Source organism: Ceratotherium simum, chromosome 33 (genome assembly GCF_057802395.1).
Source record: "Ceratotherium simum simum isolate JZ-2026a chromosome 33, ASM5780239v1, whole genome shotgun sequence".
NCBI lineage: Eukaryota > Metazoa > Chordata > Mammalia > Perissodactyla > Rhinocerotidae > Ceratotherium > Ceratotherium simum.
The window spans coordinates 15203925-15228951 of record NC_141932.1 but is presented as its reverse complement, the minus strand read 5'-3'; the positions used below and the strand labels follow the sequence as shown (position 1 = coordinate 15228951).

The 25027-nt window shown below is 60.1% G+C and overlaps 2 protein-coding genes across 3 annotated transcripts in view; both read right to left on the bottom strand.

Annotated features, from left to right (window-relative positions):
• Positions 1-5548, bottom strand: part of PRKD2 (protein kinase D2) — a 33159-nt gene extending 27611 nt beyond the window's left edge. The window contains exons 1-3 of the mRNA XM_087421475.1: positions 5312-5548; positions 4623-5029; positions 2374-2512 (exon numbers count right to left, since the gene is read on the bottom strand). Of these exons, the coding sequence (XP_087277601.1) occupies positions 2374-2512; positions 4623-4862 (379 nt within the window). The 5' untranslated portion in view covers positions 4863-5029; positions 5312-5548. The remainder of the gene's footprint in view (positions 1-2373; positions 2513-4622; positions 5030-5311) is intronic.
• Positions 5549-8089: 2541 nt separating this feature from the next.
• STRN4 (striatin 4) overlaps positions 8090-25027 on the bottom strand; it is a 25202-nt gene continuing 8264 nt past the window's right edge. Inside the window, exons 4-18 of one of the 2 annotated variants that reach the window (XM_087421476.1) lie at positions 24040-24118; positions 21985-22182; positions 20036-20177; positions 17051-17210; positions 16325-16438; positions 15872-15987; positions 13863-14038; positions 13733-13780; positions 13241-13362; positions 11927-12094; positions 11639-11779; positions 11112-11210; positions 10846-10932; positions 9297-9531; positions 8090-9028 (exon numbers count right to left, since the gene is read on the bottom strand). In XM_087421476.1, the coding sequence (XP_087277602.1) occupies positions 9362-9531; positions 10846-10932; positions 11112-11210; positions 11639-11779; positions 11927-12094; positions 13241-13362; positions 13733-13780; positions 13863-14038; positions 15872-15987; positions 16325-16438; positions 17051-17210; positions 20036-20177; positions 21985-22182; positions 24040-24118 (1820 nt within the window). In that variant the 3' untranslated portion in view covers positions 8090-9028; positions 9297-9361. The remainder of the gene's footprint in view (positions 9029-9296; positions 9532-10845; positions 10933-11111; positions 11211-11638; positions 11780-11926; positions 12095-13240; positions 13363-13732; positions 13781-13862; positions 14039-15871; positions 15988-16324; positions 16439-17050; positions 17211-20035; positions 20178-21984; positions 22183-24039; positions 24119-25027) is intronic. The other variant, XM_087421477.1, reaches the window with a different exon arrangement.

Here is a 25027-nt window from a genome sequence, read left to right as displayed (position 1 = left end):
AAAGAGGAGGATTAGCATGGATGTTAGCTCAGGGCTGATCTTCCTCACAAAAAATAAAAATAAAAAAATAAGGGTTAAATGAATATATGGAACGTTCTTAAAACAGTGCCTGGTACATAGGAAATGCTCAATAAATGTTAGCTATTTTTTTAAACGTTTCATTTTAAATGAAGTCTTACACAGAAATCGAAATATAATGATGTAAACCCGAAATTTATATAACGTTATAAACCAATGTTACTGCAACAAATAAATAAAGTCTCGTTCCTCTTTTTCCCCCCAAAATTTCAGTTGAATATTAAGCTATTTTTCTTAGTGTTATGCAATGAAAAGGGACTCTCTTCTCTGTGGCAAGCACTGTTTACCCATTCAGAATAAAGCTATGAACAAAATAGATTTACACCCCACTCTTGGGGAGCTGACATCTTTTGGGGAGACAGACAAGAAACATAAACACATAAATAAACAAGGAAATGTCAGACAATGGAGGAAATGGCATTTAAGCAGAGATCCAAATGACAAGAAGGAGGTAGCTATGAGAAGATGAGGGGCAAGCATTCCAGGCATCAAGAACAGCAAGTGCAAAGGCCCTGAGGTGGGAAGGAGCTTGGTTTGTTTAGGGACAGAGGGTGCGCAAGCACCGCTGGAACAAAGAAAGTCAGGAGGGCAGTGTTAAGAGATGAATTTGGAGAACTGGCAGCAGTCAGATCATGGACAGCCTTGAAGCCATGTTGAGGAGTTTGCATTTTATTCCAAGGGTAATGGGGAGCCATGGGAGGATTCCCATGAGCAGCGGAGTGTCATGATCTGACTTAGGTGCTACTGCAATAGTCTAGGCAGGAGGTGATGGCGCCTTCAACCAGTGGAGGTAGTAAGAAATAGATCTAGGATGTACGTTAAAGGTAGGACCAATAGATTTGATGACGGATCAAGGGAAGGGGTGAGAGAAAACGAGGAGTCAAGGATGCCCCAAGGTGGGGGGCATGAGCACCTATGTGAATAGTGCTGCCCTTCACTGAGACGGAGAAGAGCAGGTTTGGAAGGCGAAAATCAAGATTTCTGTCTTGGACAGGCCAAATCTGAGACGCCAAGTAAAAGAGTCAGGAAGACAGCTACATGAACAAGACATGGGTTTAGGGGAGAGACCGGATGAAGATAAAAATCCAAGAGTTGCAAGCCTATACGAGGGTATTTAAAACCTGAATGAAGTCACCAGGGGCATAAATCCAAACTTCTAATTGTCATCCATCCATTCAACAAATTTTACTGAGCATTGCAGTATGCAAGTGGGGGAGGAGGGGAAGGAAATACAGCGTGAATAAGGCAGATACTTCCCACCCCCGACCCTCCCGGAGGAACCAAGCACTGTAGACTCGTCTAAGGTGCTAAGAGCTTGCACATCTATAAAGTGGCAATGGCCAATGGGTAACTAGATTCTGGCTGCAAATACAAGTGCCCAGGTGTCATCACACCTTGCAGAGTCTCATTTCCTTGACGGAACTTTTCTTTTTTTTTTTTTGTGAGGAAGATCAGCCCTGAGCTAACATCCATTCCAATCCTCCTTTTTCTGCTCAGGAAGACTGGCTCTGAGCTGACATCTATTGCCAATCCTCATCCTTTTTTTTCCCCCAAAGCCCCACTAGATAGTTGTATGTCATAGTTGCACATCCTTCTAGTTGCTGTATGTGGGACGCGGCTTCAGCATGGCTGGAGAAGCGACGCGTTGGTGCGCGCCCGGGATCCGAACCCGGGCCGCCAGTAGCAGAGCGCGCGCACTTAACCGCTAAGCCACAGGGCCGGCCCTGACAGAACATTTTTAACTTTCTATCAAAATATAACATACTAGAAACGGACACATCAGAAGCGCCCCACTCAATGAATTGTCAGACTATGCACACCGTGTCCCCAGCATCCTGATGGATAAATGGAAGTTTCTCCAGTTCCCAGAAAGCTCCCTTGTGCTCCCCACCCAGACTCCATCTTCCCCCAAGGCGCCCACTCTCAGGGCTTCTAACACCATAGAGTGAATGCATCTGTCTTTGTGCTGCAGAAATGGAATTATGCCCTATATAACCTGATGTCTAGCTTCTGCCTCTCAGCATTAGTTTGTGAGATTCATCCATATTGCTCCGGATCGTTTATGTTCAGGGCTGTGCGAATTCCCTGCTGTGCAATGCACCCCAATATATTTTTACCCATTCCGGGGCAGTCGTTTGTAAAAGCTCCCGAGGTGATTCGAATTTGCAGCCAAGGCTGAGAACCGCTGGCCCGCGACTTTAGGAAGCAAGTTTCTGGGCCCGCCCCCCCTCCCCCTCTTCCAGATGCCCCACCCCCGCTCGAAGCTCCGCCCCTAGGCGGGCCTCGGCCGCTCACCCGACAGCACCACCTCCACCAGGTCGCCCTCCTGGATGTCCCCGGCTGAGCGGACCAGCTGCAGGAGGTTAGCCGACGTGGGGTCATGTTTGAAGAGCAGGATCTTGTCGTAAAGGCCGTAGAAGCCACACTCGGGGAACTGAGGGGCGGGAGAGGGAGGTGGTGGCGGAAAAGTTCAGAACTGCCTTCAGCAGCAGTCTGGAGCCCTGGAGCCAGCCCAGGGCTGGCTGTTTCCCCCGGAAACTCAGAGACCCCCTCGCTTCCTGCCTGCTCCCTCCCAAGCTCGGCTCGAGCCGGGCGGGTGCCAGGGCCCCAGGTGTGCTGAGAGCGAGCGCCGGCGGGAGTATGGTGGCTGGACTGGCCAACTGGGGTGGCAGGGAGAGTGGGCACCTAGAATTTTCCGGAGATCGGGACGAGGGGGGGCTGAGTGAGCACCCCTCCATTATGCCACCCCCTCAGCTTCCTTCCTGAATCTGTTGTCCTCCTTACCTGGCTCCAGGCCCAGCATCGGGGAGGGCCGAGCTGGAAGGAGGGGATTTAGGACTCCTGGGGAGGGGCGGCAGGGGACGCGGGACGGCTAGGGCTCAGGGGAGCTGGAGGTAAGGAAGGTGCCCCCACCCAATGCCCAAAGGACCCAGGTGTCCTGGTCCCCAGCTTGGGGGTGGGGGGGCAGGAAATGAAACCTGATAGAACTGAAAGTGAAACTGCCCAGGTGGGGCAGCTGGAAGGAAGGAAAGGGGCTCCCCCACACCTGGACGGAGAGGACAGAAAATAAACTTGAGGAGGCCCGAGGTGGTGGGCTGAAGATCTGTGCATGGGACACAGAATTTCACCCAGGGGACACTCTGCCCTCCCCCCAGCTGGTTTTCCCAAGGAGCAGGCTGAGTTGGGCTCGAAAGCTGGGCCTGCTAGTTTTGGGGTTCAGGGGGGCAAAGGAAGCCCTATCTGTTCTTGCCTGCTGGAAGAGGGTCCACAGGCCTGGGCCCTGACTGCCTGGGAGATCTTTCTCTAAGCTTCACTTTCCTTGTCTGTGAAATGGGGGAGTTGACCCAGTTCCCCATGTTTCTCTGAAGCCCAAAGAATTCATTTCCAGGAGTCTGAGAAGATTCTGGAATTCGGATATTTGGGGATTCCAACATGCTCCCATTATAGGGTTATACATTCTAGGTCCCAACATCTTCTCATTATACGTTTTAGGATTTCAACAACCTAGATTAGCAGTAGTCTAATATTTTATTGTTCTAGGAATCTGACCAACTAGGATTCTAGGAATATTTGAATATCTTAATATTAAAGGATTTCAACAATGCAGCATCTCCAGATGCTAACATTTTCATACTAGGATTCCAACAACCCAGGAATCTAATATTCCAAGGTTTTAATGTTTTAGTATTTCAACAGCCGGGGATTATAATGTTGGAACAGTTTAATATCAGAGGAGGTCAATTACCTAGCAGTTGCATATTCCAACACTTTAGAATCCTAGTATTCTAACATTTTTACAGTCTAGATTCCCAACAATAGAGAAGCCTACTTTTCTAACTTTTAACATTCTAGAATTCAGGCATTGAGTTCCCACTGATTCCCTCTTGCCATGACCCCCAGCCCCCCACCTGGTGACCCTGGTGTCTGAAGCTGAGAGTAGGGTGGGAACACTGTGATTAGAAGAGGGGACAGAGTCCCTAGAGCCTCTAGGGGTTCCCAAGAGGCCCCCCTGCACACATTCCAGGCGTGGGGGAGGGCAGGTATTGGGATCTGAGACCTCAGTTGCCCTTGGCAGCTAGCGCAGGCGCAAACACACACACACACACACACACACACACATGCACGTCACCCGATCGCCATGGCCAGCCCGGCTTCAATTTCTACTGTTTCCACCAAATGGGAGGTCAAGGATGGACCAGGGTAGGGAGGTCCCCCCACATCTGCTGCCCCCACTTGCCCCTTCCTCCCTGCTTCTACACCTGGCGGGCCCCTCCCTTCCTCCCGCCTGCAGCAGAAAACAACAACACGTAGGGACACGCAATTTGGGGAGGCCTCTAGGGCACCCCACCCTTGCCCAGGCCTCCCTCAAACGGGTAGTGGGGTGAAGAGGCAGCTGGGGGCCAATGCCCCACACCCACCCCTCAGTCTCCCAAGGCTTAGACCCATTCCTCCCCCTCCCTTATGCCAGGCTCCGGGTCGCCTCTGCCAGTGCCCTACTCCTCCTGACTCTTCCCCAAGCTGGTGGGGGGAACTCGCGCCCTTACCTTCTGGTCCACGATGGAGCAAGCCAGCTGCTTCACGTGGGCTAGATCGGAGGCGGTGGGCAACAGCACGAACTCGCGGGTCAGCCCGATCTGGATGTGGAAGGAGACCCCGGGGCCCGGGGCCAGGACCTGGGGCAACAGCGGTGAGGGCGACTGCAGCTCCAAGCCGCCGGGGGGCAGAGGAGATCCCGGCCCCGGAGAGCCGGGGAGCCCGGAGGGATGGGAGGGGGCGGCGGCCATGGGGGGAGGCCCGGGACCGGCCGCCCGGCACCCACCCGGGATCTGGCTGGAGGAGTCTGGGGAAGCCGGGTCACTGGATCCGAGGGATCTCGTAAGCTGGTGGAGGGAGCGCGGGGATCCGAAAAGAGAAATCTAGCACGTTGAGGGGACTCGAGGATGGCGGGACCCTGGGAAATTAGAGAAAAAGGAATCTAGTAGATCAGACTCCCGGGAATCAAGGGATCACAGACGATCAGAAAGGAGAAATCTAATGGTTTGGGGGACCCAGCGATTGAGAGATTCCAAGAAATCAAAGAAAATCTAGTAGGTCGGGGTCACAGGGATCAAGAGAGCCCAGGATCCAAAGGCCCCTTGGAGAGAGAAGGGATTGAAAAGGGAGCAGGGGGGATCCCAGAATCCAGCGGCTCTAAGGATCCAACTAAGAAGGCGGCCCGAGGGATCCACCAGACCTTGGGGGCGGAGTGCAGGAGTCTCTGAGTCGGAGATCGAGTGGATCCCGGGGATCGACGGGCCCGGGGATGCGGCAGAGGGATCCCAAGGGCCGGGGTGCTAAGGAGGGAATCTCAGGGTCTCGGAAGTTGGAGGAAAGTTCGGTCGGGGGCCGCGGAGAAGGGGGCGTTCCCGGCGGCGGTGGGGGTGGGAGGGTCGCCCGGCGCCGAGCGCCTGTGTGTCTTGCTCCCCCTCCAAAGTTTAACTCCGCGGCGGCGGCCCAGAAGGAAGTGTCCGGAGCGACGGCTCCGTCGGCCAATCAGCGTCGGTCTCGGTGACGTCAGAGAGGGCGGGGCCTGTCGAGGGGCCGGGGGCGGAAGGGGAGGGCGGGCCCGGGGCCTCCGAATTGGGGCTGCGCGTCCTCCGCCCGCGGCCGGGGGCCTGCGGTGGGAGCTGCGGGGCAGGGAGGCGGGACTGATTCCCGTCCCTCAACACACCCAAGTCTAGAAAGTCAACTTTTCCCTGAGCTGGAGAGGGAGGGGCGAGCCACCCTCACCCCCACCGCGGGTCGCGAGGGCCGGGGCTGAGAAGGCGCCTGGCTCTTTAAGGAAGGGGGCCGTCTCGCCTGGCCTGCATCCGGCGCCCACCGCAGGGGAAAGGGAGGGAAACGGGGTGTCAGGGCCGGCCCGCTCTCTGGGCTCGGCCTCCCTCTTGCCAGAGCGGCGCCCCTGCCCGCGCCGCGCCCCAGCCCACTCCACAGGTGGGAAGACCGAGGCCTCCAGAGGAGCGGAGGGCCTGGCCTCAGGTCTGCCTCCAGCGCCCCTGGGCAAGGTGCATGGAGCGAACTGGAGGGGCCAGGGCTGGGCTAGGGCGGATGGACAAAGGGTGACGTTTCCTACTGTCCGCTCCCCTCTCCACCCCAGTCCTCGGGAGGGTGAGGAGCCAAAGGCCCCGGGGTGCCTGGATGGGCCCTAGCAACCAGAGAGGACCACACACCCACACAGCTTCCCCGGTGGAGAGCCGACTGTTCTGGCGGAGTGTGCATGTGGCTCCCCCTCTCTGAGCCTCAGTTTGTCCATCTGTCAGATGGGATGGTAATAGGATGCTACTACCCAAGAGGGCCTTTGTGGGGATTAATGAGATTGCATAACGGGGTCTGGAACACAGCAGTTCAGTAAATGGTGGGGGTCGCTGCAGAGATAAAGGGTGGGCACAAGCTCTCAGGTGTTTTGGGATGGGTCTCTTCATTCATTCAGTCAGCCAGCAGGTATCAGTTGATGGCCTACTATGTGCCAGGCCTGTCCTAACACACCTCTTCCAGCCGGTTCAGGAGCGATTCAGACTTGTTTTCTCCTCCCCAGCTAATAATAAAAGAGTGGCTTCACATACAGGAAGCTGAACCCTCTGAGAGGCGAAATGACTTGTCCACCCCGCCGGTTGCTACCACCCCGCCCCCTCAGCCACCCCCTCCATCGAGGGGTCATGGTCTGGTTGAGCTCCGCAGGCATCCCAGCAGAGTTCCCAGTCCCACCAGCAGGGTTCCCGTCCCACCCTCCAAAGGCTCGGGATCAGCAGGGCTGGTTGGGGCTGGGGGCCACAAGATGAGCCCCCCTCCCCGGTGAAGGGCTGTTGGGGGCAGCTGAGGTCGGCACAGTAGCGATTCTGTCACCACATCCGGGGGCTGGCTGGGGCTGGGGAAGGAAGGAAGTCTGAGGCTGGAGCGAAAACCCAAACCACCACCTGGGGAAGCTGCTCAGAGCCGAGAGGGATGAGGGGGCAGCGAGGCTAGGTGGAGCCCACGTCTGGGGCTGTCAGTGTCACCTGATGGCCACCTGCCCACCTGCACCTCTTCCAGACGGTGAGATGCTAACGTGTCGCGAGTGTGCGGCTCCCAGGCCGTCCCTCCTCAGGTGTCCACGGAGGCCTGCCAGGGGCCATGCCCTGTTGTGGGCACTGGGCCGCAGCCCTGGACAACCCAGGAGGTGGCCATTAGCACCACGCCCATTTGACTGAGGATGCTGAGGCCCGGAGAGGCCTGGGGACCAGCCCAAGGACGCCTCGCTGGTAAGCAGTGGAGGCCTCAGCGAGCAGGAGTCACCGGCACTGGATACAAGTTCTGACGGCCTGCTGGAGACCCTGAGCCAGCCCCCCGCGCCACGGCTCCGTCTCATTCTCTGTACCACGTCTCATTCTCTGTACCACGTCTCCTCCTCTGTACCACGTGCATAACGCTCCCCACGTTCTGAGGTTGCTTTGGGGACCCAGTGAAATGGCACATGAAGAGCTTCGCGTGGGGTCTGCTCCTGCCAAGCGCACAGTTGGTCACTGTGATTCGGACACCTCGGAGACGGGGAGGGACTCGGGGCACCTGCAGTGAGGGGTCGGGCACTCCCACCATGGCGGAGCTGTTCCCTGCAGGTGGCTCCCTGTAGGCCCAGGCGTGGGGGGAGGGGAGGCCCTTTGGCCTCACCACCACCCAGCACACGGGGGGGGGGGGTGGGGAGCCAGGAGTCTTGAGCAGAACCGTCAGGGCTCTGCCCTCTGCTGCTGCAGCGGCCCCTGGGGAGGGAGTGCTTACAGGGACAGAAAGGAGGGGCCTGGGAGATTCGGTCCTGTGCCCCTGCTTCCGTCCCTCCACCCACACCCCACCCAAGCCCTGGGCCCCTCTCTGGCCTCCTGGCCCCAGCACAAAACCCCAACCCACCAGATCCCCTCTCCAAGCTCCACACACCCCAGGTGGAGCGGGTTACTCCTCCAATGAGGTCCCCGGGCCCCTCGACAGTCAGCACCGCCACCCATCTTACTCCAAAGGGTTTATTGAGACAAGTTTCACATACAAGTTCAGGGCACAGGGGATGGGGCTTATAAACAGGAACCTGGAGGGGGCCCAAGGGCTCAGAGGGAACCCAAAAAAGAGTGAAATAAATAGAGGAAGAGAGTGGAGGACCAGGAGAGGAGACAACAGACTATCACACAGTGATAATGACGTGGGGGCGGGGCTCCATTAAAATCCCATTTATTTATACAGATATACAGGCCTATAGGGGCCGGGGGGCCCCACTCAGCCTCCATGCCCCAGGGAGGGGCAAGAGAAGCCATCTCTCCCCAGGGGTGACCCTGTGGGGGGCGGGGGGCTGCCCTCGGAGGAGTGTCGAGGAGGTAGGGGCGGGTGCCTCCCCGAGGGCATCGCCTGCTCCCCAGGCAGTTACTGGCCCTGGAGGCGCTGGGTAGTGTCTGGAAAGCTTTGTTGAGGGACCTGGAAGGGAGGTGGTGGACTGGGCGTGCTCGTGGGGTGGGCCAGGCCTGGCTCCCCACTGAGGACAGCCTGGGTTCCAGCTGGCTCCATGGCTCCCGGCGGACCCAGAGCAGGGGCTTCTGGGGTTCCTCCCAGCACAGCTCCCACTGGGGGCTGGGAGGATGGAGACAAGGGGTCGGGGTTCAAAGAGAGAAACTGGCACCTTCTGGCGTCTTGGAAAAGCTGATACCCAAGGACACCCGGCGCTGGTGGTGCTGCCCCCGAGAAGGCAGCTCAGAGACCGGGAGTGGGTACCAGGGCGGAGCGGACAGCCCCAGAGGCCTTCCTGGAGGGTGGTTCCTAAGGCGGCCACCCCCCAGGCGCAGGGAGGGGCAGGCTGTGGGGGAGGGCCTCCCGGGGAAAGGGCCCTTAGCACCACCAGGCTCCGGGCAAGTGGGAAGAGGCCGGGCCTCCAGGCCTCTAGACTGAGGCTGGGAGTCACCTGCGGGAGAGAGAAGGGACAGAAGCTGGACCACGACCTCCAGGGTACAAGAGGTAGGGCAGCTCGGGGCCCCTCTCCGCCTCAGCCCCTCCTCTGAGCGCCCAGGGGCGACCTCGGCGCTTCTCACAGGGCGTCCTGACTAGGATTTCGGGACTCATCCCCCTCTGGAAGGGCCAGGTGAAGGGGCATGGTTGAGGGCCCCGTGGGGGTGAGGATGCAGGGGCTTCTGCCCTCCCAGGCCGAGCCTCCCTCCCCTCCGGCCCCTCACCTCAGTCCCCCCTGCCGGCCCCGCTCCCCAGCCAGCGTGGCGGCCAGGGCGGGGCCAGGCGGGCATCATACGAAGACCTTGGCCAGGGCGTCGGCGCCCGCGCTGGCGATAAGAGCCTTGCTAGGGTGGCAGGCGACGGCATGGATGGCCTCCTCGTGCTTCTTGCGGTGGGCTGTGATCTCCTGCACACAGGTCTTGTTGTCCAGGCTCCACAGACGCAGGGAGCAGTCGTGGCCTGTGCAGGGGTGGGAGCAGAGGGGCTGTCACCCAGGAGCACTGGGCACCCCGGCTCCTCACTCAGCTACGTCCCCTGAACCCCTCGGCTGACCTCGTCCAAAGGCCTGGATCCTCTGCCCGGCCCAGCTCTGCCCAGTCACCTCCTGACACCCCGCCTGAGGGAGAGCCCTTCTGTCCCAACCTGCCATCCATCTAGTCACCAAGTATTTCCTGAACACCTACTGTGTGCTGGGCCCAGGGACACTGAACACAACAGGCCAATCTCCCCGCCCCTGTGGTGCTAACACTCCCGTGTGGCAAGGACAGTCAACAGGAAAACAGAACATATACGCCAGGTGGCCAGGGGGCAGCAGGGATAGCCAGGGGAAGGTCCTGAGGACTGAGAGGAGGCAGGCGTGGGGAGCAGACAGGGCCGGGCCTGGGGGGCCATGAGCCACTGGAGGGAGGGCCTGACTTCTGCGTTACAAGGGTCGGACTGGCTGCGGGGCAGGCTGGCTCTCTCTGCTTGTCCCTTCTAGGGGGACCTGGGCCCTGCACTGAATCCTCTCTGCCAGGCTTGATCTCACTGACCCCTCAGCCATCCTCCTGGGAGACAGCTGCTAGTGCCACGGGGCAGAGGGAGGAGAGGACGTGCTAGCTCCAGGCCCGTCCACGCCCTCTACCACCGTGGCACCTCTGCACTTGCCCGCTCACTCGCGGACACCCCACCCGGGGTCTGATGCCGGGCCTCAGAGGAGAGGGGAAGCCCCCTTCCCCACGGCAGGCTCGGCTCCACTCAGGCCCCCCTCACGGCCAGTGCACACCCTCGCCCCTGGGAGCTTCAGCCCCTTCTCCGTGCGCCCATCTCATCCATCCCTTCCAGGCACGGCCCCCAGGCGCTGGGCCTCGGCGCCCTCCCCCACAGAGAGCAGGGGACCAGCTGCTAAAGGCCTTGTGGGCGCTGGGTCAGACAGACCGAACTTAGTTCCTGCAGCTCACTACGCTGTGGCCAAGTTCCCTAACTTCTCTGAGCTTCGCTTTCCACGTCTGTACAATGGGGACAACACCAGCCTCACAGGATTGTTCAGATGAAATGAGATGAGGCAGGGAAGAGCCCACAGCGGGCTCTGAGTGGGCACTGCTGTGCTGTCACCACTGTTGTGCCTGTGTTATTCCCGCACTGCAGGCGCCCTGTCCCAGCTCCCCAGCCACAGGGAGCCCCCAGAGCTCTCCCTCGGGGCCAGTGCCCAGGTCTCCTCCTCCTCTTCTCCCCAGCCCCACTGGGGAAGACTCACGCCCTTGTTCCTCAGGAGCCAGGAGGGTCCCGACTTACTTCCCGACATCAGGAATACGCCATTGGGGTCCACGGCTAGGCAGGTGACCGCGTCCAGGTGGGCAACCATGGAGTGCACCAATTTTCCTGGGGGGGGGGGCACAGGGGAGGGGCAGCAGGTTACTTTCCCCCTCTGCCCCTGGCCCAGGAAGGTGAGGGGGCTAGAGGGGACGCTGAGGCCTCCAATGTGGCTGCTGGGGGCCTGCCAGCCGAGCCTGGTCCACCCCTGCCCCCAGGAGCACAGGTGAGTGGGAGGGCAGCCTCACCTGTCCGGTTGTCCAGAAAGCGGACGCCTCTGTCATCGTGGGCGGTGATGGTGAGGGGCTGGCTGGGGTGACTCACCACCTGGTTGATTTGGGTCAGGCCTGGGAGGGGAAGGGGCAAGAGGGCAGGACGTCAGGGGGAACTCAGAGACCACGACCCCACCCCTACCCCCTGCCTAGATGTCCCGGAGGGCTGGGCACCCCGCGCTCCCTCTCTGGGTCCTGAGCCCGGCCTTGGGTGGGGCAGGAAAGACAGCAGACATGAAAATGGTCCATCCACCGCACTGAGTGGGCCCAACGGGCGAGTCCCTCATGACCCGCTCCCCTCAGCCCTCCCCTCCCCTCAGACCTCCCAAGGGCCCCGTGCTGTCTAGAAGGGCAGTGGGGGGGACCTTATCTCCTTCCGGCTCAGCACCCCTGAGGGAGCAGGGGCCTCTGCAACTGACTGGGCTTCGGGTCACCAAAGCCACAGGAGGAAGTGGGGCCCTGGAGGCCCTCAGATCCTGGCCCCTGACCCAGGGGCCCCTTACCGCTGCTCCCCCGGGACTCCAGCGTTAGGAGGGCGCTGCCAGCCTCCAGGTCATACAGGACGGTGTCGCCAGAGCGGAAGGAGGCCACGATGTGGGCAGGCTCGGTGCTGGTGAAGGCCACTGAGGTGGGGATCCCGTGATCTGAGAGCAGAGGGGAGGGAAGGCTGCCTCACGGACCCAGTCCTACCCTGGGGGGGGCCGGGAGTCGCTCTCCTCTCAGGGCCTCCAGCTCTGTGCAGCTCCTGTGTGAGGTGTCAGGGTCCCCCGCCGCCCCGTCCCCCGACTCACTGCTGGTTGTGGGGAAGGTACAGAGGCAGGTCGGGCTGCTGCTGGGGTCCCAGATGCGGACGGTGCCATCGGCGGAGCAGGAGGCCAGGCGCTGGGCCGTGGGACTGAAGGCCAGGCCCCACACGGCATCCCCGTGGCCCTCCAGGACGTGGCTCAGCACGCTGGGGTCTGGACCCCCCAAAGGGAGGAAACGGGCTACGTCAGGGCCGGCAGCCCATCCCGGACAGCCCAAGAGCAGCAGCTCTGCCAAGACCAGGCGGCTGGGCTGGGGCCCCCATCACCCAGCTTCACATCCAGGATCCTTATGCCCTCGGAGCTGTGAGCAACAGAACTGCCCACCAGCTCTTCTGGGAAGACTGTGGGGCTCTGAAGGCACCCCAAAACGGGAGAGCTCCAGAGGGGAGGGATCTCCCTCTGCTCACTGCTGCCCCCCCACCCCCGGGCCCACAGCAGCGCCTGCACAAAGCGGGTGCTTGAGACGTAATTTTGAGAACTTAAGGGGAGAAGGAATAACAGTGGCTCTGTGGTCTGAGACCCTCCACAGCCTGCGCCTGCAGGTCGGCCCTGCCCCTGGTCCCTGCAGTCTCTTCTGCCCCCACGCACAAGCCTGGCCCCGTCTCTCCAAAGCCCTCTGGTCGTTCCCACCATCGCCTGCCTGGTCACTCAAGTCCAACAGGGTGCTCTGATGACACCCAATGTTTGGATCGCATACTGCCTGGGACTGACCCTCAACCTTTCACAGGGTGAGACTGTTTCGGGAAAACAGTGGATGTTCTTTGAGGAGAGACTCAGACCTCTAACCTCTGCTGCGACAGAATGCTGCACAGAGCCATGGGTGTGAGCAAAAGAGGTGTCAGAGGGCGGGGGACAGACGGTGAGCAGAAGTGCCATTCTGGTCGCTGCTGCACGTAACTTTTAAAGGTGCCCTGAGGATGAAGCTCAAACTCCCTCCCACCTGGCCCAGCCAGCTTCTCCCATCTCCCCTGCTCCACGCCCTCCTCGCCGGCTCCCTCCGCTCTACCGCACGGAGACGCTGGCTGGGCCCACCGTGCTGGTCCCCAGCCCCAGCGCTGACTCTGAGTCAGCTGGACCATCACTCCCCCGGCGCCACCACCATTCCTGCCTCGACCTGTCCAACCCTCAGTCACATGCCCAATCACGGTGTTCCCCACTTAACCAGACTGGGCGCTCTCGTGTTCCCCCAGTGCCTGCAGTGTTAGGCATGAGCAGACACCATACGTGCTGAGGGAAGGAAGAGGCCCCGGTGAATCATGGGTGGGGGAACGGAAGGCAGGGAGACGGAGCTGTGCTCACCATAACCGTCGTAGGGGTCCATGTTGAGGTCTGGAATCTTCCAGCTGTGGATGCGGGCATCTGCCCCACCACTGTAACAGTATTCGCTGTTGCTGCCCACGGCTACTGCCAACACGGGGCCCCTGGAGGACACGGAGGTGGGGGAAGGGGGGTGACAAATAGCTCAGTGCTCGCCCCTCCCCCACCCCCCTCCTCGGGACCCTGAAGCTCTCCACCAGCACTGTTCAAGGGTGGCCCAAAGGAATTCAGCATCTGGGGCTCTGGTTGTGCCACCCGGAAAGTTGTTGTCCCCTGCCTCCTCCCCTCATCTGTTTCCGCCTCCGAGGGCCGAGCTGAGAACCAGCCAGGGGCACTGAAAGTGTCTGCAGGGCACTAGGAGCCGGGAGCGTGTGTGCAGAGGGTCACGAGGACTCGGAGCCCTCCTGCCATCGGCCCCTGGCTACGGCAGTGAGTGGGCCAGGGGTCAGCCTGCTTTTGGGGGCACTTCCCTACCTGTGAGCCCGGAAGGCGTGGATGGGTTCCACGTCTAGAGCAGCATTCCTGCGGGGAGACAGAGCCCCCGTCAGCCTGGCTCCTGGTGACGCTCCTGACCCCCGCCCCACGCCCGAGGCTGCGCCCTTACTTCTTGGCTGTGACAGCCTTCTGCAGGTTCCAGAGCTTCAGCGTGCCGTCCTCAGAGGCGGTGAGCAGCGCCGACTGGCTGTGGTGGAAAGCCAGCGAGCGGATGCCATCGTAGTGGGAGCGGAGGGTGAACTTGGGGTTCCACGTCTTCTTAAAGGCGTCTTTGCTGTCGGACAGCTGGAGTAGGGGAGCCGCCTCAGCCTCTTCTCGCCTGTCCCAGCAGTCCCGCAGACACACACAGCCAGGACCGCCAGGATGTGTCCCTCCCCACCTGGACCTCACAGGCTGGCCCCCAGGTGCTCTCCCCTCCCTCCTCAACCGGCACTGTCCCCTTGCTCACTCAAGTTCCATTAGTGTGCAGCACCATGCTAGGTTCTGGAGAGACAAAGGCGAGCCCGAACCCTCCAGATCTCACAGTTCAGAGGGGGCTTAGGGGAGACAATCAGCTCGGCCACTAGTGCACGGGATCCCGAATTACGTGTGGTGCTCTGAATTAGAAATGCACTGGGAGGAGGACCAGGCAGCCTGACCTCCTCTGCGGGAGTCAAGAAGGCTTTCCTGAGGAAGTGACAAATCAGCAAGACTTAACCAGATATGGAGAAAGGGCTGAGGAAGGAAAGTGCATGTGCAAAGTCCCTGAGGCAGGAGGGAGCAAGAGCAGACCCAGAGCCTGCAAGGAGGCCAGCGTCACTGTGATGCAGAGAGCAAGGGGCAGAGCGGCAGGAGATGAGGCCAGAAAGGCTGGCCAGAGCCAGAACAGCCAAGCCACAGTCAGGCATCTGTGTGCCATCCTAAGGAAAACAGGCAGCCATGGAAGGGTGCAGAGCAGGGGAACGCCACGGCTTGTTCGGGCCGCCCCAGGGGAGGCTGGGATTAGGGGAAGAGAAGAGTGGCTGCAGAGAGGAGGAGGTCTCTCCAGGACAGGCGAGGGCGCTTAGACCAGACGCTGGCGAGTGGAGACGGGCACCAGTGCACACGGTGGGGAGACTGGGGAGCAGACCCAACAGGCCTCTGGGGGAGTCCCAGAGACACTGCACACGCCCTGGTCACGGTGGGGCCGCTCTCAGAGTGGGGTCCCGGGGAGGGAAGAAGGTGAGCTGACTGTCAGGCAAGCCTCAGGGCCCCACACCATGATCAGGTTCCCACCCAAGCAACCCCCGCACCTGGCTCTGTCGCCCCAAGGTCCCTGCGTCAGCCGTCACTTCTGCCACAGTTCTGAGGGCCAGAGGATCTGCCGTCTGGTGATCCCTCACTGGCACACTCCCCCAGACGGGGCCCCATCTCAAGGCAAACCCTCCGCTCTGGCCTCCCTTCCCGGCATCCCACAGCAGTGCCCCGAACCTCGCTGGCATCACCCACCACTGGAGACCCTGCCAACAGCCGTGATAAGCGTTCTGCCACAGGAAGATGCGCACACGCACCCGTTTCAGGGGTCCCCAGACGGCCAGAGGCCCGGCCATGGATCTTGGGCTCAGAAGGCGGGCCCTCAGGTGGCCCTTCATCCCAGGCCGACCGCTCCAGCAGCCCCCGTCCGCACCCGACTGGCCTGATTTTGCTGCTGTTTTTTGGCATGAGGCCGTCTTCCCTTCAAAGGTCAGCTCCGTCCCCACCTCCTGCACAGACCATCTCACCTGCACTGCCGCCAGCCTGGAGCCCCCTTCCTCCTCTGATGCTGTATTTCCGTCCGGCCCCCAGCCCTGCCCCCAGCTTGTGGTGGGTCCCAGATTTGAGGTGGGTGTAGGCCAGGGGCGGGAGGGAGTGTCGCCTAGAGAAGGAGCCTGGCACCGAGATTAAGAACAGGCTCCAGAGTCCCCCAGGCCCTGCACCTCGGTGACCCCAGTCAAGTCCCTCCGCTGTCTGCACCCATACCCCTCCATAAACCAGGGTGAGCTATGAATGACCGCACATTGTCCTCACGTGTAGGGGATCGAGCGCGGACCGGGCACACAGGCAGAGCTCAGCAAGTGCTGGCACTGTGTGGGGGCCTGGGGGGGCACCCCGAGAACTTACATCGCAGCTGAGGTCGTTGTCGTTGGTGACGGTGAGATCTGCCAAGTCCCCCAGGCTCACCTCCCCGCCCCCGATAGTGTCCATGATGAAAACGTCTGAGGAGAAGCCAAAGGAACCTGGTAGGGGGAGGGGAGGGAGGGGCCAGGGAGGGGCAGGGAGAGAGAAAGAGGCAGAGAGAGGCAGAGGGAGGTAAGGAGTGAGGGGAGAGACGGGGAGAGGACAAAACCAAGAATCACAGCTGGAAAGAAAGAGATAGCGAAAGACAGACGGACAGACAGGGCAGGACAGACACAAAGAGAGGGAGACAGAGACAGACAGACGAACGTTTGGGACAGGGAGGCTGCAGACTCGAGGCCAGGCCTCGACCCTGAGGACACAAGCCCTGGGCCTAGCTCTGCAGCCTCCCTCTGCCGTGGGCCCCTGGGGACTGGGCCGGGTGGAGGGGCCTCTTACCTTCGTGTGGCCGGGGCTGGGGTGTGCCAGGAGGTGGACCCGTCACTTTGGGGGGCAGCCCATCCACATCCCGCAGGTCAGCCAAAATTCCCTGGAGTTTGACCCGCCGGCTCTCTGCAGGGACAAGGCACAGGGCAGGGGTCAGCCAGCAGCCACACAAGTGACGCTTTCCCCACCCCTGAACGCCCCTCCTGCAACTGTGAGGAGGCAGGGAGCCCTGGGCCCAGGGTGCACGGGGGCTCAGGGTGGGGGAGAGGGCCGGGCAGAGGAGACAGACTGAACTGGGAGCCTCCGTGGGCTGCCCATGCTGGGACCTCCGTCCCCAGCCACCCCACGTGACCCGAGGGCTGCCTAGCTCAGAGTCACAGGGCAGGAGGAAGACGCAGCACTGCCGCTCTGCCTCTCCCTGCCGCGTCCTCATCCCTTTCCCTCCCTGAGGTCCGCCGAGAACTGGACGCTCTCACATGGAGGGCTGGGGGCCCCGTTTCAGGAAGAGCCGGGCCTGCCTGCGCCCCACAGGGATTTTCCGGGGAAGGGGTGAGGGCCCGGCACCGCGGCACAGGCCTCCTGCTCTCCTCGGCCACCCTCCTCTCAGGAAGTGTATCCATCCGGTGGAGACCCCGGGGCAGGAAGCAGCTGCAGGTGGCGGTGTGTGGAAGGGGCAGGATCGAGGTCTGCCCTCAGCACCCCTGGTGAGGAGGGCTGGCTGGAAAACCCTCAGCTCACCTAGCTCGTGGTGGGTCCCCTCTCCAGCGCAACGCCGAGGGTCCGGAGAGCCCTCCCCATCCTCTCCTGAGCCCAAGAAATCGAACTCGTTGATGGCATCCTCTGAGTCATCCTCCTCGTCCTCGTCCTCCATTTCAGGCACCAGAGCCTTGGAGGGGAGCTGGGGCATGGAGGAAAGCAGACAGATCAGGCGGCAGGGTTCCCAGCCTCGCCTTGCCTGGAAGCGTGCTGCACTAGCCACCAGCTCCCTCCCCAGCCCCACTGTTGAGAGCTGTGCTCCCCCTGCTGGGAGCCTTCAGAGGCTGCTCCTGACCAGGCCCAGGGGCAGTGCCAGCCCCCCCCACCCCCCCCACCCCCCCCCCCACCCCCACCCCCCGACCTGGCCTTGGAGACCACGTCCTCCTCCGCCTCCAGCTGTGACCCCCCACGACTCTCCTCCTGGCTTGTGCCCAGGCCGTTCCTGCTTCCCCGCTCCCCGCCCCCAGCACAGCACTTCTCGGGGAGAAAAGCTGGATAACATGACAACTTGTTTCAGGGGGAGAGGGGAGATGGATGAGTGTCTACGTGTGCGTGTGAGTGTATGGAGGCGCACGATTCAAGTGAGAAGAGCCCCTCGGGTGCAGCAGTAACACTAACAGCCACTCATCAAACACTCTGCGCAGCTCGCTGCGTTACTCAGCACCCTGAAGGAGCTTCACGCTCGTGATTTCACCACGCGGACAGTGACCATTATTGAAATTATTCCCGTAACACACACGGGGAAGCTGCCGCTGAGCGGCGTGAGCCTGTGCCCAGGTCACCAGGTCCAGGCCTCTCCTTACGCGCTAACGCAGCCCTGGGGTGCGAGACTGCCTGGGGTCCGCCAAGACTTCTGGCAACTTCCTAGACCGGCTCACGTTTTTCTTTCTTACGTAACAAGCACGCGCTACTTTTAGAAGGAGAGAAAACAGCACAGCGCCTCCGATGGGAGAAACAGAATGCTGGGCGGGTGGAGGCTGGGCCTGCTGTTCCCCGCGCTCGGTCTGCACTGGGGAAGAAGCAGGTCACCGTCTTCCTCAGTCGCAGACTTGGACCCCCTCCCAGCCTTGAGGATTCTGGAGCAGCACGGCACCTGCGTGTCCCCACACGGACACTTTTGAGAGATGGCCTTGTAAATGACACCTCGCATCTGACCCTTTACCCTCCCGTGGTGTAAGCATCACTGCATTTCACACAGAGCACCACCCAGGGGCTGCACTCAGAACCTCAAAGACTGCACCTAAGTGGCTCAAGGAAGTTCTGGAATTTTCAACAACAATTTTGGTATCTGATTTCTGCTTTAAGTGCTGGCTTAAGAACATACCTCCCCCAGCACTAGGATTCTGACGAGCAGACTCACCCACCACCTCTTCCAGGGTACCTTCTCCCTCCCAGGTGTCCCCTGCCTGGACCGTGTCCTGGGTACGCCCGGGGCCAGCCTCAGTCAGACTGCGAACTCCTCGAGGGCGTGGAGCACCCAAGCTGGGTCTGGAGAGTATGAATTTGGAGGCAACACCTCTGGCCTGTGTGGGAGGCTCAGAGGGATGGGACGTGGGCGCCTTCCTCCTTCCTTCCTGGAGAAGACCTAGGGTCACGGATCAGACGGCATGGCCAGAGGCAATGGTGGGGGTCAGGGCTCTACAGGAGCGCGGAACCATAACAGGTGCTCTGACGGCCCCACGAGAGAGGGCCCTGTGCAATTACGTTCTGCCGACACTGCCTAGGACCGCTGGTGCCACCCCACCGCCCGTGCCAATACTACCACTACCGAGCACTTGGCGTGGCCGGCCAGTGGGCGGCCAAGGGCTTTCTGTGCGGGAACTCACTTTAATTAAACCCTCAACAACCAGAGACAGGGACTGTTCGCCCCCGAAACTAAAGCTAAGACAAAGAACCACGTGCCCAAAGTCACGTGGCCAGGCCATCGGCCACTCTGGGAGCCACGGGCAGGTCTTCTCAATCACAGCCTGGTCACTGAAGGTCCGCTGTGTGGAGGCAGAGGGGCTGGGGAGGCGTGAGACCCACAGGCAGTGAGCCCCCCACAGGGCATGTGGGTAAGTGCAGTGACAGAGGCAAAGACCCAAGCGAATATGAAAAGTCCATGACAACTTCTGACTTCTGACGGAAGGAGAGAGAGGAGAGGGGAGGTTCCCCAGAGGAGGCGGGGTAAGACCTGAGAAAGGGGTCAACACCCGAGGGGTGGGAGGACCAGGCATCTGGACCAGGGAACAGTGCTGGAGACCCTGGACTCAGAGACATCCCGGTTCTCCTGTCTCCCCAATCCTAGTGTCCTGGCTCCGTGTGTTTCACTCCACTCAGCACACTCACTGAGCCTCTAATCTGGCCGACCCTGTGCTGAGCCACGCTGGGGACACTGGAGATGGAGCAGAGGCCAGTGCAGACCCGGTCCCCCACAGGGATGGTGGGGAGGGACAGAGACCCGACACCCAACACGGAGGACCCAGAGTGGTCCGGGTCAGGACGGGGGAGCCCACAGGAGGGTCCTGACCCTGTGGGGGGAGGGGGAGCAAGGGCAAGTCAGAGAAGGCTCCCTGGAGGAAGGGGTGTCTGCGGCAAGTCTGAAGGAGGAAGGGATGGGGTGATCAGGCTAGCCAGAGGGAGAGAGCACTGTGAGAGAGCACCACGGGGACTGGCCTAGTCTGGCGAGTTCAGGAAAGGACTCTGGGGAACATCTGAGCTGAGGAGGGGAAGAGGGAGAGAACGACAGGGCACAGGCGGAGAAGGGGCAGGCCCAGACAGCAATGACCTAGGTACCTCCGAAGGTTCCTGAGGCAAGGGCGTGGCAGGAAAGGAGACAGGGACTCTGGGACGGGCCACGATCAGGCCACACTCAGACCACGGAGGTAGCCTGGGAGCACCCACAGGGGTACTCTGTGCTGGCACACAAAGCAGGAGGCCCTCCTGGAGGAGGGCGGGGAGGGAACTTCCCGCGGCGCACGCGCTCACCTTCACGCGCGGCTTCTTGTGCTGCACGCCGTCCAGCTCGTCGTCCTCGTCGCTGTCCTCATCCTCACAGTTCTGCAGGAAGGGGATCTGCTCCAGCACCGAGCCGCCCAGGCGCTCTTTGCCGTCTTTGCCTGCCGCATTCCTGCCCACAACAGGGGGGCAGAGGGGGCGTTAGTCCTGCCAGGTGACAAAGCTCAGATGGGAGGGCGCCCAGAGCCTGCACTCGGCTCTCGGGGGGCTGAGCCCACCCTGACCCCAGAGGAGCCGCGCTCTGATCACACACAGGGCTCCGATCCCCGCCTCCGCCGGGCAGACGCTCGCCCCAACCTGAACCCTCGTCCAGACCCCAGACTGGTCCCAGCTCCTCACTGAACTCTGACCCACACCCCGCCGAGTTCCAGAGGACAAGCCCCCACCCGGCCACGCGTCTCCCAGCGTGTGCTGAGCCAGAAGAGCTGGATGAGAAAGTGCCACTGACTCAGCAGCCCCGCTCCCAGGGCCCGGTCAAACCACAAGCGCAGGTCAGGGAGCGGCAGAGAGGCCCCCCGGCAGGAAGCAGGAACTGGTCACCCGACAAACGCTCGGGCCCCTGCCAGCCAGCCCACAGCCGAGCCTGCACTCTCCCCCGACAGACGGCACTCCTGTTCCCACCTCCCGGCCTACCGGGTCACGCCTCCAACTGGACAACAAGTTCTAGCAAACGAGGTATCTGCCAAACCCGACGGCACGGCAGAAAGGGGGTGGAATTCAGAGTTCACGTAAATGCAAACACCCTCCTTCTGGGCCGCTAGGCTGAGGCTCCAGAGATTTCTTGTCCACTGCCCAGGCAGACGCTGACTGCTCAGCAGAGCGCTCTCTCCTCCAGGATGCCAACCTAGCACTCGCCTCCTGGCCTCCTCCGCACAGCGCCCCAGCAGAACATCTCTGCGCCCAGCTGCCGAGACGCCATTCTCAGGGCTCCTCCCACAACACTGGCTGCATCGGCTCAGCATCCTCCTGGCCCTCTCCCCGGCCTCTAGACGAGGGCAGGCCCCCAGAGCTCAGTCCTCCGACCTCCTCTCTCTCCCTCAGTGATGGCGGGGTCCCGTGGCTTTCAAAACCCGCCGGGTGCTGGGGACCTAGACTGAGTTCAGGAGTCAAGCGCCCCGAGCTCCAGGCCCCTCCAGCTCCACCCACCCTCAATGCCCCCGACCTCCCACTGCTCGTCTTCTCCCGGCAACGCTGCTCCGACCACACCTGGAGTCACCCCTAGTTTCTTTTCCTCTCCCTCACATCCAACCCTCTAAACAGTGTCCAGTTACCCTCAAAACCTATCCAGAAGCTGAGCGATCCTCGCCCTCCACCGCTGATGTTCGTCACCTCCCCCGACACCACAGTCCTCTCCTAACCCGGCTCCCTACTCCCACTCCCACGTTGGCCTCACCAACGCCTCTCCTTCTCGAAGCAGACCACGTCTATCTGATGAGGTCACAGCCCTGCTCGAAACCACTGGCTTCCCACAAGCCTTCGAGTAGAATCCAAACTCTTTATCATGGCCGGTAAAGCCCCATTTGATCTGACTCCTGAGATTTCAACCTCACCACAGACCACAAGCCCACGTGCTCGCCCCACGGCAGCCACGCCGGCCTGGCGGCCGGTTCCTGAACACAGCACGTCTCTTCCGTCTCGGAGCCTTTACACCAGCTCCTTCCTCTGCCTAGAACATTCTCCTTCCAGCTACTTGTGTGCCTTCCCTTCCACTTTACGCAGTTATCTGCCCAAATGTCACCTCCACAAAGAGGCCCTCCCTGCCCGCCCCAAAGCCGCACCATCTCCTGTCACTCTTTCTTACTACCTGGGGAGGAAGTGGCCACCAGAGCACGAAGGAGCACTGCTGACTTTCCTGACACTGGCCTTCGTCAGGAGAGGGGAGGCACAGAGGGACAGACTCGCCAGGTCCAAGGGCTCACCTCTTGATCTGCTCCTCGATCTGTTTCACCAGCAGCGACTCACCACCGCTGAGCCCCCCGGGGCCCGGCGTGGCCCTGGGGCCCCCTTCGCTGGGCTCCATGGCCCCGTTGAGCTCCAACGAGCGGCCCAGTAGGGACCGCACGCGCTTGGACCGCATGTCCAGGATGGTGTCTGTGTAGCCCACCTCTTCCAGGTACCTGCAGGGAGGCAGAACCAGTGCGGGTCAGGCGTCTTCTGGCTTCTTTATAGACTGGGGGGCCGACGCAAATTGGGACAGCCTTTTTGGAGGAGCAACTTAAGACTACACATCAAAATGTGAAATAAGTATATCCCTGAGCCCACCGTTTCACTTTCAAGACTATTTCCAGTGGAAGCCTTTATATGCAGGCACAATGCTGTCACACAGATGCTCGCCACGACGTTGTACAGGGGAGCCAAAAAGCAGGGGCCAACCTGTACGGCCACTGACAAGGACAGTGGAAGCAAATTACTGAAAACAAAGGAGGCAGAGCGCCAAGGAAAGACGGCCACGATAAACGGCTTACGGAAAACTCTAAGTTATGTGATCTGTACAATTCAAGTGCCTGAAAAAAAAGTGTTACTGTGTGTAAGTCAAGACCACACACACACACATACACAAATACATAGACACACAGTATGCCCCCACGAGGCCTAGAGAGATACATGCTGAACCTGACAGCAGAGACCCCTGGAGAACGGGGTTAGGGATGTGAGAGGAACTTCTGCAACTTACTCTACTCACTTCTACAAATAAGCATTTATCACTTCTGCAATTTAAAAAGTTGAGCCCAGCTGGGACTTGTTTATAAGCTAAAAAAGGGAAAAAAGGCCATTATGGGTATCTGTGGCTTCAAAAGATGCGAGACAAGAGTCCCTTGCTGGTCCCCGGGAGGCTTCTTTGGAAGTCTGTTCTGTTTACTGGGACTTTGTCCCTTGGGCCGCTGCCCCTGGCACATTAGCCCGCACATGCCTTCACTGCCGTCTCATCTCAGGGGCCTGCCTCATCTCGGGGGCCTGCGTGCAGCTGCGGCTCCCCTCCCCTTCAGGGCACAGGCTGGGAAGCATGGGGGGGCAGAAGTTGGACTCCGGGGGTGGACCGCCTGAGATCACATCTCAGAGCCCCGCTTATTAGCTGTGTGACCTTGCGCAAACAGATACCCTCTCTGCCCCTCGCGTTTCACATCTGTGAAAATGAGGGGATGCTCGTCATTACACCGCACAGGGATTAACATGAGAAACTGATGTGTGCAAAGTGTTCAGCACAGCACCAGGCACGTAATGGGTACTGGGCAGGGGCTGCCTGTCATAACCGTTTTGTTGTCATGTTGGCACACACTTGAAGCTAGCAACTGTGTTCCAGATATTCAGCTTGAGGAAATTAAGGATGTGGACAAATAACTTCTGTTTGTCACCTTGTCTATAAAACACCTTCAATGAAATACACAAGGGATTGGCGGTAGAAGGTCACAGTTACCATGTGACAAACTATTATACGGTCCTTAAAAGGATGCAACGTAACTAATTTACATGGAAAGACGCTCGCAACCCTTAACAAAAGGAAAGCACTACAAAACACTGTGAGGGGGACACACAGACACAAACGCACAAGGGAAAGACTGACAGTATATATGCAAGTATTGACGGAGGCATGAAATTCCTTGGGTGGTGAAATTAGGAGTGATTTATATCTTTTCCTTGTGTTTTCCTCTATTTCCCAAGTTTTCTAAAACACACAAATCTCTTTAGTAATAAAAAATGATTTAACATGAGCCTTGAAAAAAAGCCACAGAGGCGGTCGAGGTCACCTTCCAAGAGTGGGGTCCCCCATCTGCCTCCTGCAGCGAGTCTTCCCTCCTTCTCCCCGGGCAGGGCTCCACCCACAGGGTGACAGGCCATCTCAGCTGTGCTGGCAGGATCCTGATAGTTACATGTTCCCAGTGGGGACAGGAAGGACTCGGCATCTTCGGGCTTATCTCCCAAGCCAATTGTGTCCCCCTTCCCCCGCACATCCCTCTGTCCCTCCACACACTCACTGTCGGAGAAGCTGCCGCCCCTCCTTCCACACCAGCGGGCTGTTCTCCAGGGTGACGGACTCCACAGGGCCATTGGAGACTGGAGGGCGGAGAGGAAGGAGGCAGGCTGGCTCAGTCAGCGCGCCGCCCCACACCCATCACCCCCTCCATCTCCCTCACCCTCGAACCCAAATCGGTCACCGTCCCGGGTCTGATGGAGAGTGTTTGAAGCCCACCCTCTCCCCTGCGCGCTCATCCCTAGTCTCCTGACCTGTCATTCCTCAAACCACCCTCCAGACTCTCTTCAGACTCGGATCTGGCTGTGTCATTTTCCCACAGAGGAAGCCGGCCCAGTTCTGAGAGAATGGGCAGACTCGATCGACTGGGTTCAAGGCCGGCTCTGCCACTTCCCAGCTGCATGACCTTGCGCACGTTACTTTACCCATCCGAGCCTGTTTCCTCCTCTGAGAAATGAAGTTAATAATAGCAGCACCTCCCTCTCGGGACTGCTGTGAGGATTAAATGAGATCACCTGTTTATTCTATCCATCAAATATTTACCTGGCATCTACAGGGCGCCTGGGCTCCCTCGGTAAACAACGCCCCCTGCCCTGCGGGACTCCCATTCCGGTAGAGGAGCGTGACATACAGAACAACACTCACCATCAGGCCAGCACTGAAGGCCTCGACGGGTCACCCAGCCACCAACACCACGGGTGCCAGTCCCACCCCCTCACGGCCTGTCCTCTAACACACCACAGACTTCCTCTGCCCGGAACACCTGCCCTGGTGTCCCGCTGGTGAACTGATCCCTCTTCAAGGAGCTTAGACTATAAGGGCCTTGTGTGTGTGTCTCTACTTCACCGGCCTCCTTCACCATCACCCCTCCCCAGGGACCCAGCACCACACCTGGCAGAGCAGCCCATGGGGACGGGTGCCGAGAGTGAGATTCAGCCCCCTCCCCAGCCAATTCTGCTTTCCATGGAGCAAAGTATGAGAGAGGTGGCCCA